At 43.4% G+C, this 12,551-nt stretch overlaps 1 protein-coding gene and 1 long non-coding RNA gene across 4 annotated transcripts in view; one reads left to right on the top strand and one right to left on the bottom strand.

The window, feature by feature from the left end:
• Positions 1-16: 16 nt before the first annotated feature.
• On the top strand, positions 17-8,982 carry LOC138738617 (uncharacterized). Its single transcript, XR_011341625.1, has 3 exons — positions 17-154; positions 989-1,520; positions 8,743-8,982. It is a non-coding gene; the product is annotated as an uncharacterized lncRNA (long non-coding RNA).
• The window catches only part of hsf2bp (heat shock transcription factor 2 binding protein), a 27,534-nt gene continuing 22,247 nt past the window's right edge, over positions 7,265-12,551 (bottom strand). For all 3 annotated transcript variants that reach the window (XM_069889182.1, XM_069889183.1, XM_069889185.1), the window contains exon 8: positions 7,265-8,915. In XM_069889182.1, coding sequence (XP_069745283.1) covers positions 8,713-8,915 — 203 coding nt within the window. In that variant the 3' untranslated portion in view covers positions 7,265-8,712. The remainder of the gene's footprint in view (positions 8,916-12,551) is intronic.

Raw genomic sequence — 12,551 nt, 5'->3', positions numbered from 1 at the left:
TCATAAGTCGGTAAATGACTGCCTTGTCACTAGGGCAACGACACTGACGTCACAACATCATGTTACCATGACAATGTATACGTCACGTCAAGAGGGCACCACCTCCAGGGACTGGCAGACATTGTGGCATGCCGGGAGATCCGGATCATGAAGGGTGTGAATATCGGAGGGGAAGAAAGGGATGGAGGGAGTGAAGGTGGAAGGAAAGGGAGGGAGAGTGAAAGTGGGTGGGAGGGAGAATGTGGGAGAGGAGGAATGGAGAATGGTGAAGGTGGGAGGGATATGGTGAAGGTGGAAGGGATGGAGAGAAGGTGAGAGGGAGGGAAGTGGCAGAGAAGGGAGGGAGAGTGAAAGTGGGTGGGAGGGGAGGAATGGAGAGTGAAGGTGGGAGGGAGGGCATGAGGGAGAGAGCTGTGAAGGTGGGGGTCCTGTTGGGCAGGGGAGAGGGATTCTGAGGTTGACGAGGGAGGGAGGAGGTATGGGTGGATTTGAGGAGGGTTTGTGTGCTGTTGAGGGTGTGAGGTAGGGGTGGTGATAGGAGCGGTCTCTGGGGATGGGACTGATGTCACAGGAAGGCAGAGGTGGAGGGTCCAGGATTGTGGAGGGTGCTGGCATCCAATGGTGCAATGGGTCATGTCCAGGTCACAAGCACCGACTGACCCCTCTTCTGGCTGTGTCCACCCACCAGTCCCTCCACTGCTGACCTCCATCACTCCCTCCACCACCGACAATTCTATCAAATGTTGCCCATTTCACAATCTGAAAACATCCCACATGAAGACAATGCTCCCCTTTCCCTGTTCTTGAATGCTATTCTTGTCGACAGAATCACTCTCTCCCTTCTTGCCCAAACCCTCCTTACTCTGTATCACTGCAGAAGAGAGTTCGTTGTCTTATACTCTACACAGATGTGTCAAAATTCTTAATTGTTGCAGCTACACAGAAGACAAATATATTACAAATTAAACGGCCATATTTCTTTTTGCAGTTGGTGCAGAATGTTTCAGTCGAGCAGACAGACCACTTACTGGTCCCCAAGTAGTTTATAATCAGGATGAGGGTGGAATGGGGAGGTTCAAGAGTTTGGTGGCTGTTGGATAAAATCTGTCCTTGAACCAAGAGGTGCTGGTCTTCAGGCTTCTGTACCTTCTGCCTGAAGGTAGCAGTGAGAAGAGGCTGAGACCAGGGTGATGGGGTCCTATGGCTGCCTTCTAGAGGCAACACGTCACATCGATGTCTTTGATGGATTGGCTAGTTAGGTTTACCACTCTCTGCAGCCTTCTGCATTCCTGAGCTTTTGAGTTTCCAAACCAGGCCGTGATGCAACCAGTCGGTATTCTTTCTACTGCACCTGTAGAGATTTGATAGACTATGCCAAATCTCCTCCAACTCATTGGAAAGTAAAAGTATTGCTGTGCCCTCTTTATGGTTGCCTCAATGTGCTTATTCTGGGGGAAGACTTCCAACACCCAGGAAGTTGAAGTTGCTAATCTTCTCAACCGTCCTCCCAATGCAGGCAGGTGCTGGAATTTACATGATTTCTTTATTTCTGTTTTCCAAGAGGATGTAGTAAAGTTGTGAAATGTCCTTGACAAATAATATTAAGAAAAATCCAAAAATCTTTAATAAATACAAGTACCAGTGGGGAAATTTACGTGTGGTCCAGAGCATATGTGCAAGATCCTAAATGAATTTCTCATCAGTATTCACCAGGAATAAGGATGTGGTTATGAGGAGAGGTTGGATTGGCTAGATTTATTCTCTGGAATTTAGGAGACTGAGGGGTGACCTGACTGTACAAGGGATTTTGAAATAAACAATTCAACAAAAAAGGAAGGGCATTCATGGCATTGATAGTTTCTTACCCAAGGTGGGAAGTTATAATGATAGAATACAGGTTTAAGGTGAGGGGAGAAATTTAAAGAGGTCCTGAGGGGATGTTTTTCACACAGGATGGTGGTTATCTGCAACAAGTTGCCAGATGTAACGGGAAAGATAGGTAAAAGCACAATGTTGGAAGACATTGGGATGGGTACTTGGATAAGAAAGGAATAGCGGCACACAGGCCAAATGCAGTCAGAATGTGGTACTTCTACTCCCCGTCTACAAGCAGAAACTGAGGACCTCAGCACCAGCAGTGAAGACGGCAAAAGAATGGTCGAGGGAGGCAGAGGAGTGTCTGCAGGACTGCTTTGAATTGGTAGACTGAACCATATTCCAGAACTCAGAGTTGAATGAATATGCAACGTGTCACTGACCTCATCAAAACCTGTGTGGATGAGTGAGTGCCCACTGCACATACCAGGTGAATGAAACCTTGGATGAATCATAGGATTCACAACCTGTTGAGAGCAAGATCAAAGGCATTAAAGGCCAGGGATCAAGATCTCTACAAGTCTAGGTACCACGGGTGGAAGGCTCTCTCTGACACAAAGTGACAATTCCAGAGGAAGCTCGAGACAGATACATGCCAGCTATGGCAGGGAATTAAGGCCATTACATGAGCTGAACACCTTCCATGCCTGCTTTGAGAAGGAGAACCCAACAGTCCCTTGTGAGAATCCCTGCAAAGGCTGAGGACCCTGTGATATTGGTCTCTGAGGCTGATGGCAGAGCATCATTCAAGAGGGTGAACTTTCACAAAATGTCAGGCCCTGACAATCTGTGCCAACCAACTAGCCAGAGTGTTCACGAACATTTTCAACCTCTCATTGCTGCAGTCAGAGGTTCCCACCTGCTTCAATAGGGCATCAATCATCCCGGTGCCCAAGAAGAACAGAGTGAGCTGCCTCAATGACGATTGCCCAGTAGCATTAACATCTTCTGTGATGAAATACTTTGAGAGGTTGGTCGTAGCCAGAAATAACATGTACCAAAATAAAGGATTGGATCCATTGCAATAAGCCTTTCATCACACCATTATTCCCTCAGTGCTGGTCAAGAAGCTCCAAAACCAGGGCCTCTGCATCCCCCACCCCCTTCTGCAACTGGATCCTTTACTTCCTCATTGGAAGGCCACAGTCATTATGAATTTGAAATGTCTCCTCACTCACTATCAACACAGGCGCACCTCAAGGATGCATGCTTAGCCCACTGCTCTACTCATTATACACCCATGAGTGCATGGCCAGGCACAATTCCAATGCTATCTACAAGTTTGCCAATGACACCACAGTTGTCAGCAGAATCATAAATGTCAATGAGGAAGCGTACAGGAGTGAGATAGATCAGCTCACTGAGTGTTGTAATGACAACCACCTTGCATTCAACGTTAGCAAAACCAAGATGATTGTGGACTTCAGGAAGAAGTCAGAAGACAAATCAGTCCTCACTGAGGGCACAATAGTGGAAAGGGTTAAGAACTTCAAATTCATGGGTGTCAACATCTCTGAGGACCTGTCCTGGAGCCTCTATGTCAATGCAATCATGAAGAAAGCTTGCTATCTGCTATACTTTGTGAGGTGTTTGAGATTCGCTATGTCACTAGACTTACCTTGCAGAAAACATTGTCCAAACCATTTGTGCATATTACAAAAAGGGTCCGAGTACAGAACTCTGAGGCATACCTGTAGTCACAACTTCCACTATCATCCTCTCCTTCCCAACATCATGCTAATTTTCCATCCATTTTGCTACTTCACTTTGGATCATGTGATCTAACCTTCCAGAGCAACCTACTGCGTGGAACTTATCAAATGCTTATACTTTTATAGTTCTGCCCTCATTAACTTTCTTGGTCACATAGAACCATGGAAAATTACAGCACAGACATACCTGTTGAGGATCTTGGCTCCATACACGGTTAACCACATTGATTCCAGAGGGTTCCTACTTTTTTTCTCTGGTTACTCCTTTTCACTGAAACTCATCCGGGCATATACTTGTCCCCAGCTGTTTATACTTACTCCAAGCTTTCTTCTAGCTCTTGAAGAGAGCCTGAATTTTCCTCGTCATCCATGCTTCCTGACGCTCAGATATCTGACCCTTCCCAAAAACCTTCATGTCCTGGACTCTTGTCAACAACTTTAAAATATCCCAATTTCCTTACGTTCCTCCTCCTTAAAACAACCTGTTCCAATTAACTCAGGCTGCTTGTTATAAATTCAAAATGGGCCTTGCACAAATTCTTAATTTTAACTTGTGGTCTTGCCCTGTCTCTCTCCATATCTTAAAACTAATACAACATTGGTTGCTGGTCCCCAAAGGCTTATCCATGAACAGTTCATCCACTTGCCCTTTCCAATTTCCCAAGACTAGATCACGCATTGCCCTCTCCCTTGAGGGACATACTATATGCATATTGCTGGAGGAAACTTTCCTGAATGCATTTGACAATTTCTACCTGTCTCAATCATTCACATTGACTTTCCAAGTCAATATTTGGAAAGTTAAAATCCCCTACTATGACAACCTTACTTGACTGACAGTTGGCAGCAATCTACTGGCATATTTACTCCTCTAATTCCTGTTGACTCTTTGGAAGCCTGTGGTACACTCCCAAAGAGGTACTCGTGACTTTCTTGTTCCTCAGTTCTACCCATATAGCCTCACTAGGCCGACCCTAGGACGAGGGGATTCATGTCCCTTCTGACTATAATCAGGGCCCCCAAACACCCTTCCAAGTGAAGCCACACTTCACCTGTGAATCTGCAGGGGTCATTTATTTCATCTGCTGCTCACAATGCAGTCTCCTCTACATCAGGGAGACTGGACACTGAGATATTGTTTCATTGAGCTCCTTCATTCCGTCCACTGCAACAAGGACCTCCCAGTGGCCATCTGTTTTAATCCCACACACCATGTCTACCTACAGTCTCAGGCATTGCCAAATCAAGGTCACTCCACAAATGGAGGAAAACTCTGTATTCCATCTTGACAGTCTCCAATCAAACGGCATTCACATTAACTTCTCCAATTTCTGTTGACCCCTTCCTGGAGTCTCTCCTTCCCTCATCCCGGTCTCCCTTCATCCAGCTTCCCATCCCTTTCCCTTCCTTCTCCTGTCAGAGAGCTAATCTTATCCTCCCACTCTCTCCCTGTCATTTCACAGCTTCTCTCTCTTCTACCCTCCCACCTATAGCCACCTCCTACCTGCTTGCCCCTGCTCCTCCCCCTTCCACCCAGCCCCCTTTTAACTTGGGTGCCTACCTTATTTTCTGCACTCCTGGAGGGATTTGGGCCCAAATCCTCGACTGCCTTTTACTATCCATGGAATCTGCATGACACGCTGAGTCTCACTCCTAGAACCCGCAGATTTTCTTGTTTACTACTTCTGGCAGCAAGTTCAATGCTAACTACTCTTTATAAAAAAGAACTCTCCTCAAGTCCCCTTTAAAACTCCTTCCTCTCCCCATCACCCTTACCATCTACCATGGGAACAGATTCTAACCATGTATCCTACCTATTGCCTCATTTTATATTCCTTTTATCTCCCTCCTTCATTTCAGGAAGAAAAATCTAATTTATCCAAACTCCCCAAAGCAAATCACATTGTGAACATTCTGCTCTGCACTCTCCAGCACACCCATACCTTTCCTGTCACATGGCAACCGAAACCACATACAACACTGAAGGTGCTGTTTAACCAGTGCTTGCAAAGTTGCAACAGCCGATCACTTGTATTCTACGCTTTGACCACGAAGGCAAGCTTGTTACACGCCCTCTTCACCAGCCATTTCTGAGAACTATGGATCCAAACCTGACTTTCCCTCTGTCTGTTGGCAGTTCTTATGAGAATCAAGCTCAAGACCCACAGATGAAGCTGACTAAGGACATGAACCCAACTGTCTCTATCAGATTCGAGTTGTAGAAACCCTATCATTTAGTATCTTTGTCCTACTTCCATTGGACTTCCCAGAAAACATCGCCTTGCACATGTCAGGATTAAATTGTGTCCGTAAATTCTCTGCCCAACTATCTAACAGATCTTACTTGCTATTTATGTGCCACCAGGAAAGTTACTAACCATACCTCCCACTCTCATGTCCATGTTTCATATCTATTGCGAGGTGGGAAAAATGGAAAGGCAGAGTATTTTTTAAATGGAGAGATCAAAAGATGATGGTGTTCATTTAAAACTGCAAGTTCAACAAACAGGAGGGCAGATGGTAGGTTGGCCTTAATTGCAAGAGGATTTGAGAACAATTACTGTGATTATATTTAGTACCACATCTGTGCTGGGCTTTCAGAGGAAGGAGCACTCTGTCTCTGAGTGCATCCATTCTCTAACTATTCCTTAACTCTTTCTGCTTAATGGAGGCTTTCTGTTTACTTTACTGCAACAGCACATTTTCCCTGGCCTTTTTCAGTTCTCTTTTAGAACTTTATTAATTCTTCTGTATTTTGATATAATGTAATATTATCAGAAATGATCTTTTTAATGCATTTTAATCTAACTTTGGCATGCACAGTGTTCCTTTTGGGAAAAGAGTGCATCTAAACCATTTCCTCTCAAGGTTTCCTGCCAATCACAAAATTTAACTCAATATTTCACTTTTTAATTCCTGAAATTCACCTATTCCACTTTATCTTCGAATTATCATATTTTTCAATATTATTGCCTCCATATATTTACACCTACTTAATTGAATTCTTCTTTAACATATCAAAATGTGAGAACAAATTTACCGCAGTTTAAATTCATTCTGCGTGGTGTCTTTGTGACCAAGCTATGAAGTGTCCCCACTCCAGGATCAAAGGGGCCGTGGAGATCTCACCTAACAACTTCTTCCCCATCTTGTATTTCTGAAATTGCCAACAAAAAAAAAACTGCCACCTTTACAGCACTGGGCAAACTTGAGAATCAGACAGTGGCAGGGGTGCTGTGAGACCTCAGGGTTCTTGAGTCACAAAATATGTATTCCATTAGTGCTCCAGGTACTGCTGCAGAAAGGAAGGTGTGGAGTGGAGGGAGAAACCTGGAGTTAGACTGATGGCAGCTAGAATATTAACTCCAGGAAGACCAACCTTCTGATGGGTAAATAGAAGAGGTTTCAGAAATATTCTGGCAGCTGCCGGGAGGAATATCAGACTGAGGGCAACAGCTGGTGGGGAACACGATCCATCAGATGAATTTCATTTGCAACAAATAATTCGGAGCAGACGAATCCATGCAGCCAGCACCATGTCAATGATGGAGAACTCTGGAACCACGTATTCTCACACAACTTCACACACCCATCTAAAGTTTTGTAAATAATTGGGCAAAAATTTTTTTTAAACTTTTATCCACAACTAATACTGAGGCATAAACTGGGGACATGGATCAAATTTAAAACTAGTTCCAAACTTTTATTAAACAAACACAAACTATCTAATTATTTCAGTGGCTACTACAAAAATGCAACCATTGTAAATACTGAAACAAAAGCCACAAACTTAGTATTTGCTGATAGCTAATCAACCTCTACACTTCACCTACTGACATTTTTAATGAAAGAACTAGGAATTTCTATAAACATCATTGGTATTACAACACTTCAACCCACCACAGAAGCAGCAGATGGAACACAGAGTGGCATTACTGTGCCAATGCTCAGTTGTCTTGTTAGAGTTCATCATACACTGGGCTGGAAATCACAGCATAAATGTCCATGTGATCTTTGTCTTGTGCAGTTCACTGTGACTGCATCTCCTCATTGCAGGTAGTGGAATTACCACATAGCTTACTTATCTCATTAAAAAGCAGAAAAGTAAAGGAACTTGACAAATATTCTTCAGGCCGAGCTTTTGAGATAATTCTAAGCCCTACTGCTGAAACAATTCCAGAGTTTCCTCTATCTCCCAAGAAAGATCGATCCCTTGAAGATCTTCAAAAAAAAGAGGCCACAGAAAATAGACGAAAATCACATGAAGCAGAGGTTCTGAAGCAGTTGGCTGAAAAACAGGAGCACGTAAAGGAAGTGCTTCAGAGAGCAAATGAAGAAAGTACCAAATTCAGCATAATGGCGGAAGAGAAACTGATCTCCAAGATGGAGCTCATTAAGGAAAATTGTGAGGCCCAGTTAGCTGCTAAGCTTGAGCATGTGAGAAGGACAAACATTTAGAGGAAGTGAGAAAGAGCAAAGAAACTGAAGAAATTATTTAAACTATGACTATTATAGTAATTAAATGTATTCAAACAATTTTTAAAGAGCATACAGCCAATGTGTTGAACACAACATCCTTGCAATGCAATTAAAACGAGTAACCAGGTGCAAGAACATTTTTTGAATTGAGATATAGTAGTTGGGGGAGGGGGAGCTGAGAAAACCAAGAAAAGGAGGGGGATTCTGGGAATCTGTGATTTATTCTTTATATTCATTTAGTATTCAATATTCAATTTCATTTTTAAAACCTTTTGCATTGCTTATGTTATGCAGAAATAAATCTTTTTAAAAAATGTCTTGTTAAGTGTTGAATTTTAGTCTTGGTATGTAGATATCCAAACATGTCAAAATGAAATCTCAAAATTAAACTGAAGTTTTGCTGCCTAAAAAAAGTGCAGAAAACTCTGACCTAGTGACAATCCTTATACATTCAGTGTGTGGTTCATACAGGAATTCTTGCCAGTATAGCATTGGGGAATTGTTTAAAATAGGCAATCTGACATTTAGCTATCACGCTTTGCATTGACAAATTAAACTTAGATTTGCACTCATTCACAAAGAAACATTTTCAAACATAGATAAATTCTGCAATAAAATCCACTGGCAAAAGCAAGAGAATAGCTATTTAATAAGTAAGCATCTTCATGTCTTCCAGAAGCTCTCTTGCCATGTTGTGGATATCTGGGTTACGGTTGTTGGTAAGTTCTTGAATACGATGCTCAGGTAGTGATTGACAGATCTGGGGTTTCACTCTGGAGAAAACATCCGGCTCAACGATCAGAGAGTGAATGAGGCGCAGAACATGAAGACAAACCTCTGCATCTGGATCTAATGAATGCATATTAATGGACAGCCTCGTTATTGGTAATTTTGTAAACATCACATACTGCATTGAAGGACCATTACATCAGACATGATATAAAGGTTAATGCCACCCAATAAAACTAGTACCAATAATGCTGGCCATAAAATGGATCAATTTCTGTATTACAAAAACCCAACATTAGGTAAGGAAATCTGGTTTTATCTGGTTCAATTTTGACATGACTCCAGATCTGGATGCACTAAATTCTTACCTGTCTGGAATAACCAAGAAACCCCATCACCAATAACATAATTAGAAATGAGCAGTAAAGGTGACCAGGATGATGTATGCTCACAGGCTGGGGAATGTGCCCTATACAACCAGTTGCCAGTTTGGTTGTATGGAGAAAGGAATGAGAACACCATGTTCCTCTTGGCCAGTCGGCACCCCAATGGAATGAACAATTAATTTTTCAATTTCAGACCCCATGTGTTCCCAACCTCCCTTATCCTTCTGGCCCACTTTTGTCCTCCCAGCTTCTTTCCAGACCCCAATGGAGCCCTTCCCTCACTCTGTCTGACCCCCTTCCCCCTCCTACCTGATCCTATCCACCTATGACCCACACTTTTCCTATCCCCATGTGGTTCCAGCTGTCCACCAGATCCCTCCTGTTCCCTTGAGATCCAGCACTTGCACTTCATGACTCCACTGATCACCCTGGCTCATCACCTTCTCTCCTCTATCTGGTCTCTTCCCCTGCTACCTTGTCTGTTTGTACCTATCATTACCAGCTTGTTTTCCATGCACTACGCTCCCCCTCATAGCTCCATCTACCCATTCCTCATGCCTACTAACTGCCGGTCCCTCCTACATATGTGGCTCTCCTCCCTCTACTCTCTTAGACCTGGCTGGCACAGAGCCTTAGCCATTCCTTTCCCTCCACAAATGCTGCCTGACCCAGAATTATTCCAGCAATGAACTTCTTTGACTTGATTGTTTGCAATCTAACAGCTGAAGATATATCCGGTATGGGCATATTGGAGAGGTGGCCGCTATACCATAGCTGTGGAAACTACATATGGTCTTCAAACTAGGAGCACCTGCCAGTGCAGCATGGGCCAGATTCCCTCCATGAGACAACATGGATACTTACAGTCAGACAGCATAGAAACAGGGCCTTCAGCCCAACTTACCCACACCCACCCAGACCAGTCTCACCTGCCTGCGTTTGGCCCATATCTTATTGGTGTATCTAATTTTTTTGTTAAAATTTGCTTCCTCACAAGGTCTTGGTACATTCCTCATACCTTCATTGCCACCAAACAGGGAGCCAACCCTGGTTCAATGGCAAGTGTTCATAAAGAAGCCTGGTCTACCTTCATTCAGACATCGACCCCAATATGGCGACAGAGGATCACACAGCAGAAACAAATTAGCAAGCAAGGAAAGAGATAGGACTGGAGGGAAAGAGTGGAGGAGAGCTGTGAAATCATGCCTACTCTAGCTCTTTGAAGGAACCTTCCAATCTCCAGTCATGCACACTGAAAGCTAATCATTCAGTAATCATCCAAATATCTCAAACTTGCTGAATTATTTAATTCTCGGGGAAGTGCCTTGGAGGTCACATTATATGCAAACACTCCTTCATGTGCTTCAAACTGCATGAAACAACCTCAAGGAGAATCCTTAACACCTTTTAGATTCAGAGAGGGCAGTGAGCGAAAGAGTAGGTAACCATTGCTTGGAGAGAGCCAGGGGATCCAAAAGAGGTCCCAAATGAATTTTTTTTTATTGGTATCCACCAGAACGAAGAACATGGAGGAGTTTGCTGATATTCAGGAAAGAAGAAATGTTAGAAATATTTCCTGGGCTCTCGAGTTTTCAAAAGCAACCAGTGTACATCTGTGGAAGATAAACAAGTTTCAATAACATGCCAAATCTTCTTGTACTTCTTAGAAAGTAAAGGATTGGGGGTATGAGCTACAAGGAGAGGATGGATGTACCTGGGTTGTTTTCTCTGGAGTGTCAGAGGCTAAAGAGAGATCTGATATTTTATAAAGATATGAGAGACTTTGATAGAGTGGATACTCCCAGGGTTAAAATATCACAAGGAGCTACAACAAATGTGTTGAGTCATCTCCTCAACTTGTATTCCCTGCTTTACTGCGGATTGTGCTGCAGAAGGCACAGGGCTTGACGCCATCACAGTGCAGTGAAGAGCTTATAGATTATAGAAGCGAGAGTCTTCGTCACTGTTCAGTCTCTCCAAGCCCCAGAAAGGCTCGTTAATTATTCTACTATTAGCACAACGGATTATCTACAACAGACTTCCAGGTGACAGATTTCCATTTACGCAATATTCAGGCACCATCTGGAAGGCTCATTTTCTGCATTCATTGAATAGAGCTCTGCTGAAAACATTAAGACTGATCACACCGCACTCTGCAGATTTAACCATAATCCCAGCAATGTCGGGAGCACAGAAGAGCTGGTCGTTACTTGTGACCATGTGAGCAATGGGTTATCGCTTCAATACCATAGCTAGCCAGTCGCCAGAGAAACAATAAATTCACCTCCCACATCCTGCTGCGTCAACAGCTTCAATGGGACATTTGAATAAATCCTGATCCACACAGTAACAATGGTCCACTCCACTTCTTAAACATGGTAGTCGAAGAGGCCCGCAGACTCAAGCTTGCGGGTGGGTAGATGGCAGCTCCTCAGATAGTCCACTTCTGTGCACATTGGGTTTCGTGTTCCTACCCGTTCCAGATGTCATGATCTAAAGGTTCTCAATCCTGTCACAAATACCTTTTCTCCATTGGAGCAGACATGAGCCAGAAACGCCCACATTAGTAGAACTTTTTTTTGTTATTTATTTACAGCATCGTAGAAGCCGATTCCAGCCATTTAAACCAGTGACACACAATTACACCCAAATTTACCCAGAATAGAAGAAACTGGAGCACCTGGGGAAAACCCATGCAGGTCATGAGGAGAACGTACAAACTTCTTACAGAGTGCCAGATTCAAGCCCAAGTTGATGGCGCTGTAATAGCATCATATTAAATGTTACACTAATTGTGCAACTCTACACATCTTCAAATAAACACCTTTGAATCCTCTCATTTAACCATTGTTAATCTCTAGACATCAAGCAGGAAGGAGTGTGGAATAGGAACCAGAAAATAGAAACCAGGTCTGCCCTTCAGACCTGCTGCACCATTCAATACGACCACAGCAAACCTAACAGTTCAGCATATTTGATCCCCATATTTTTCCTGAGCTCTCAAACCTGTTAGCATTCAGAAATGTATGTGTTTAATGACTTGGTCTCTGCTGCTCTTTGGGAGAGAATTCCACAGGTTCATCTCACCGGGTGAAGGCATTGCTCCTGACCTTGACTCAGAATGACATCCCTGAAGCTGTGACCCTGGCTTCGAGCACTTCAGCCTCTGGGAGTTTCCTCCAGATGTTTAGTTTGTCCAATCTTGTACATTCATGAGATGCCTTCCCTGTTCTTCTATACTTTTATGAATGTCAGCGAAACTGACACAACTCTTCTCATATTCTAATCCTGCTAACCCAGGAATCAACCTGGAGGATTGTCCAGCTTGGCAAATTTCTATTTGCGCAAGTATATCACATTCATACACTAT

Source organism: Narcine bancroftii, chromosome 7 (assembly GCF_036971445.1).
Source record: "Narcine bancroftii isolate sNarBan1 chromosome 7, sNarBan1.hap1, whole genome shotgun sequence".
NCBI classification, from domain to species: domain Eukaryota; kingdom Metazoa; phylum Chordata; class Chondrichthyes; order Torpediniformes; family Narcinidae; genus Narcine; species Narcine bancroftii.
The sequence above is the reverse complement of the archived record's forward strand: the minus strand, read 5'-3'. Positions and strand labels throughout refer to the sequence as shown.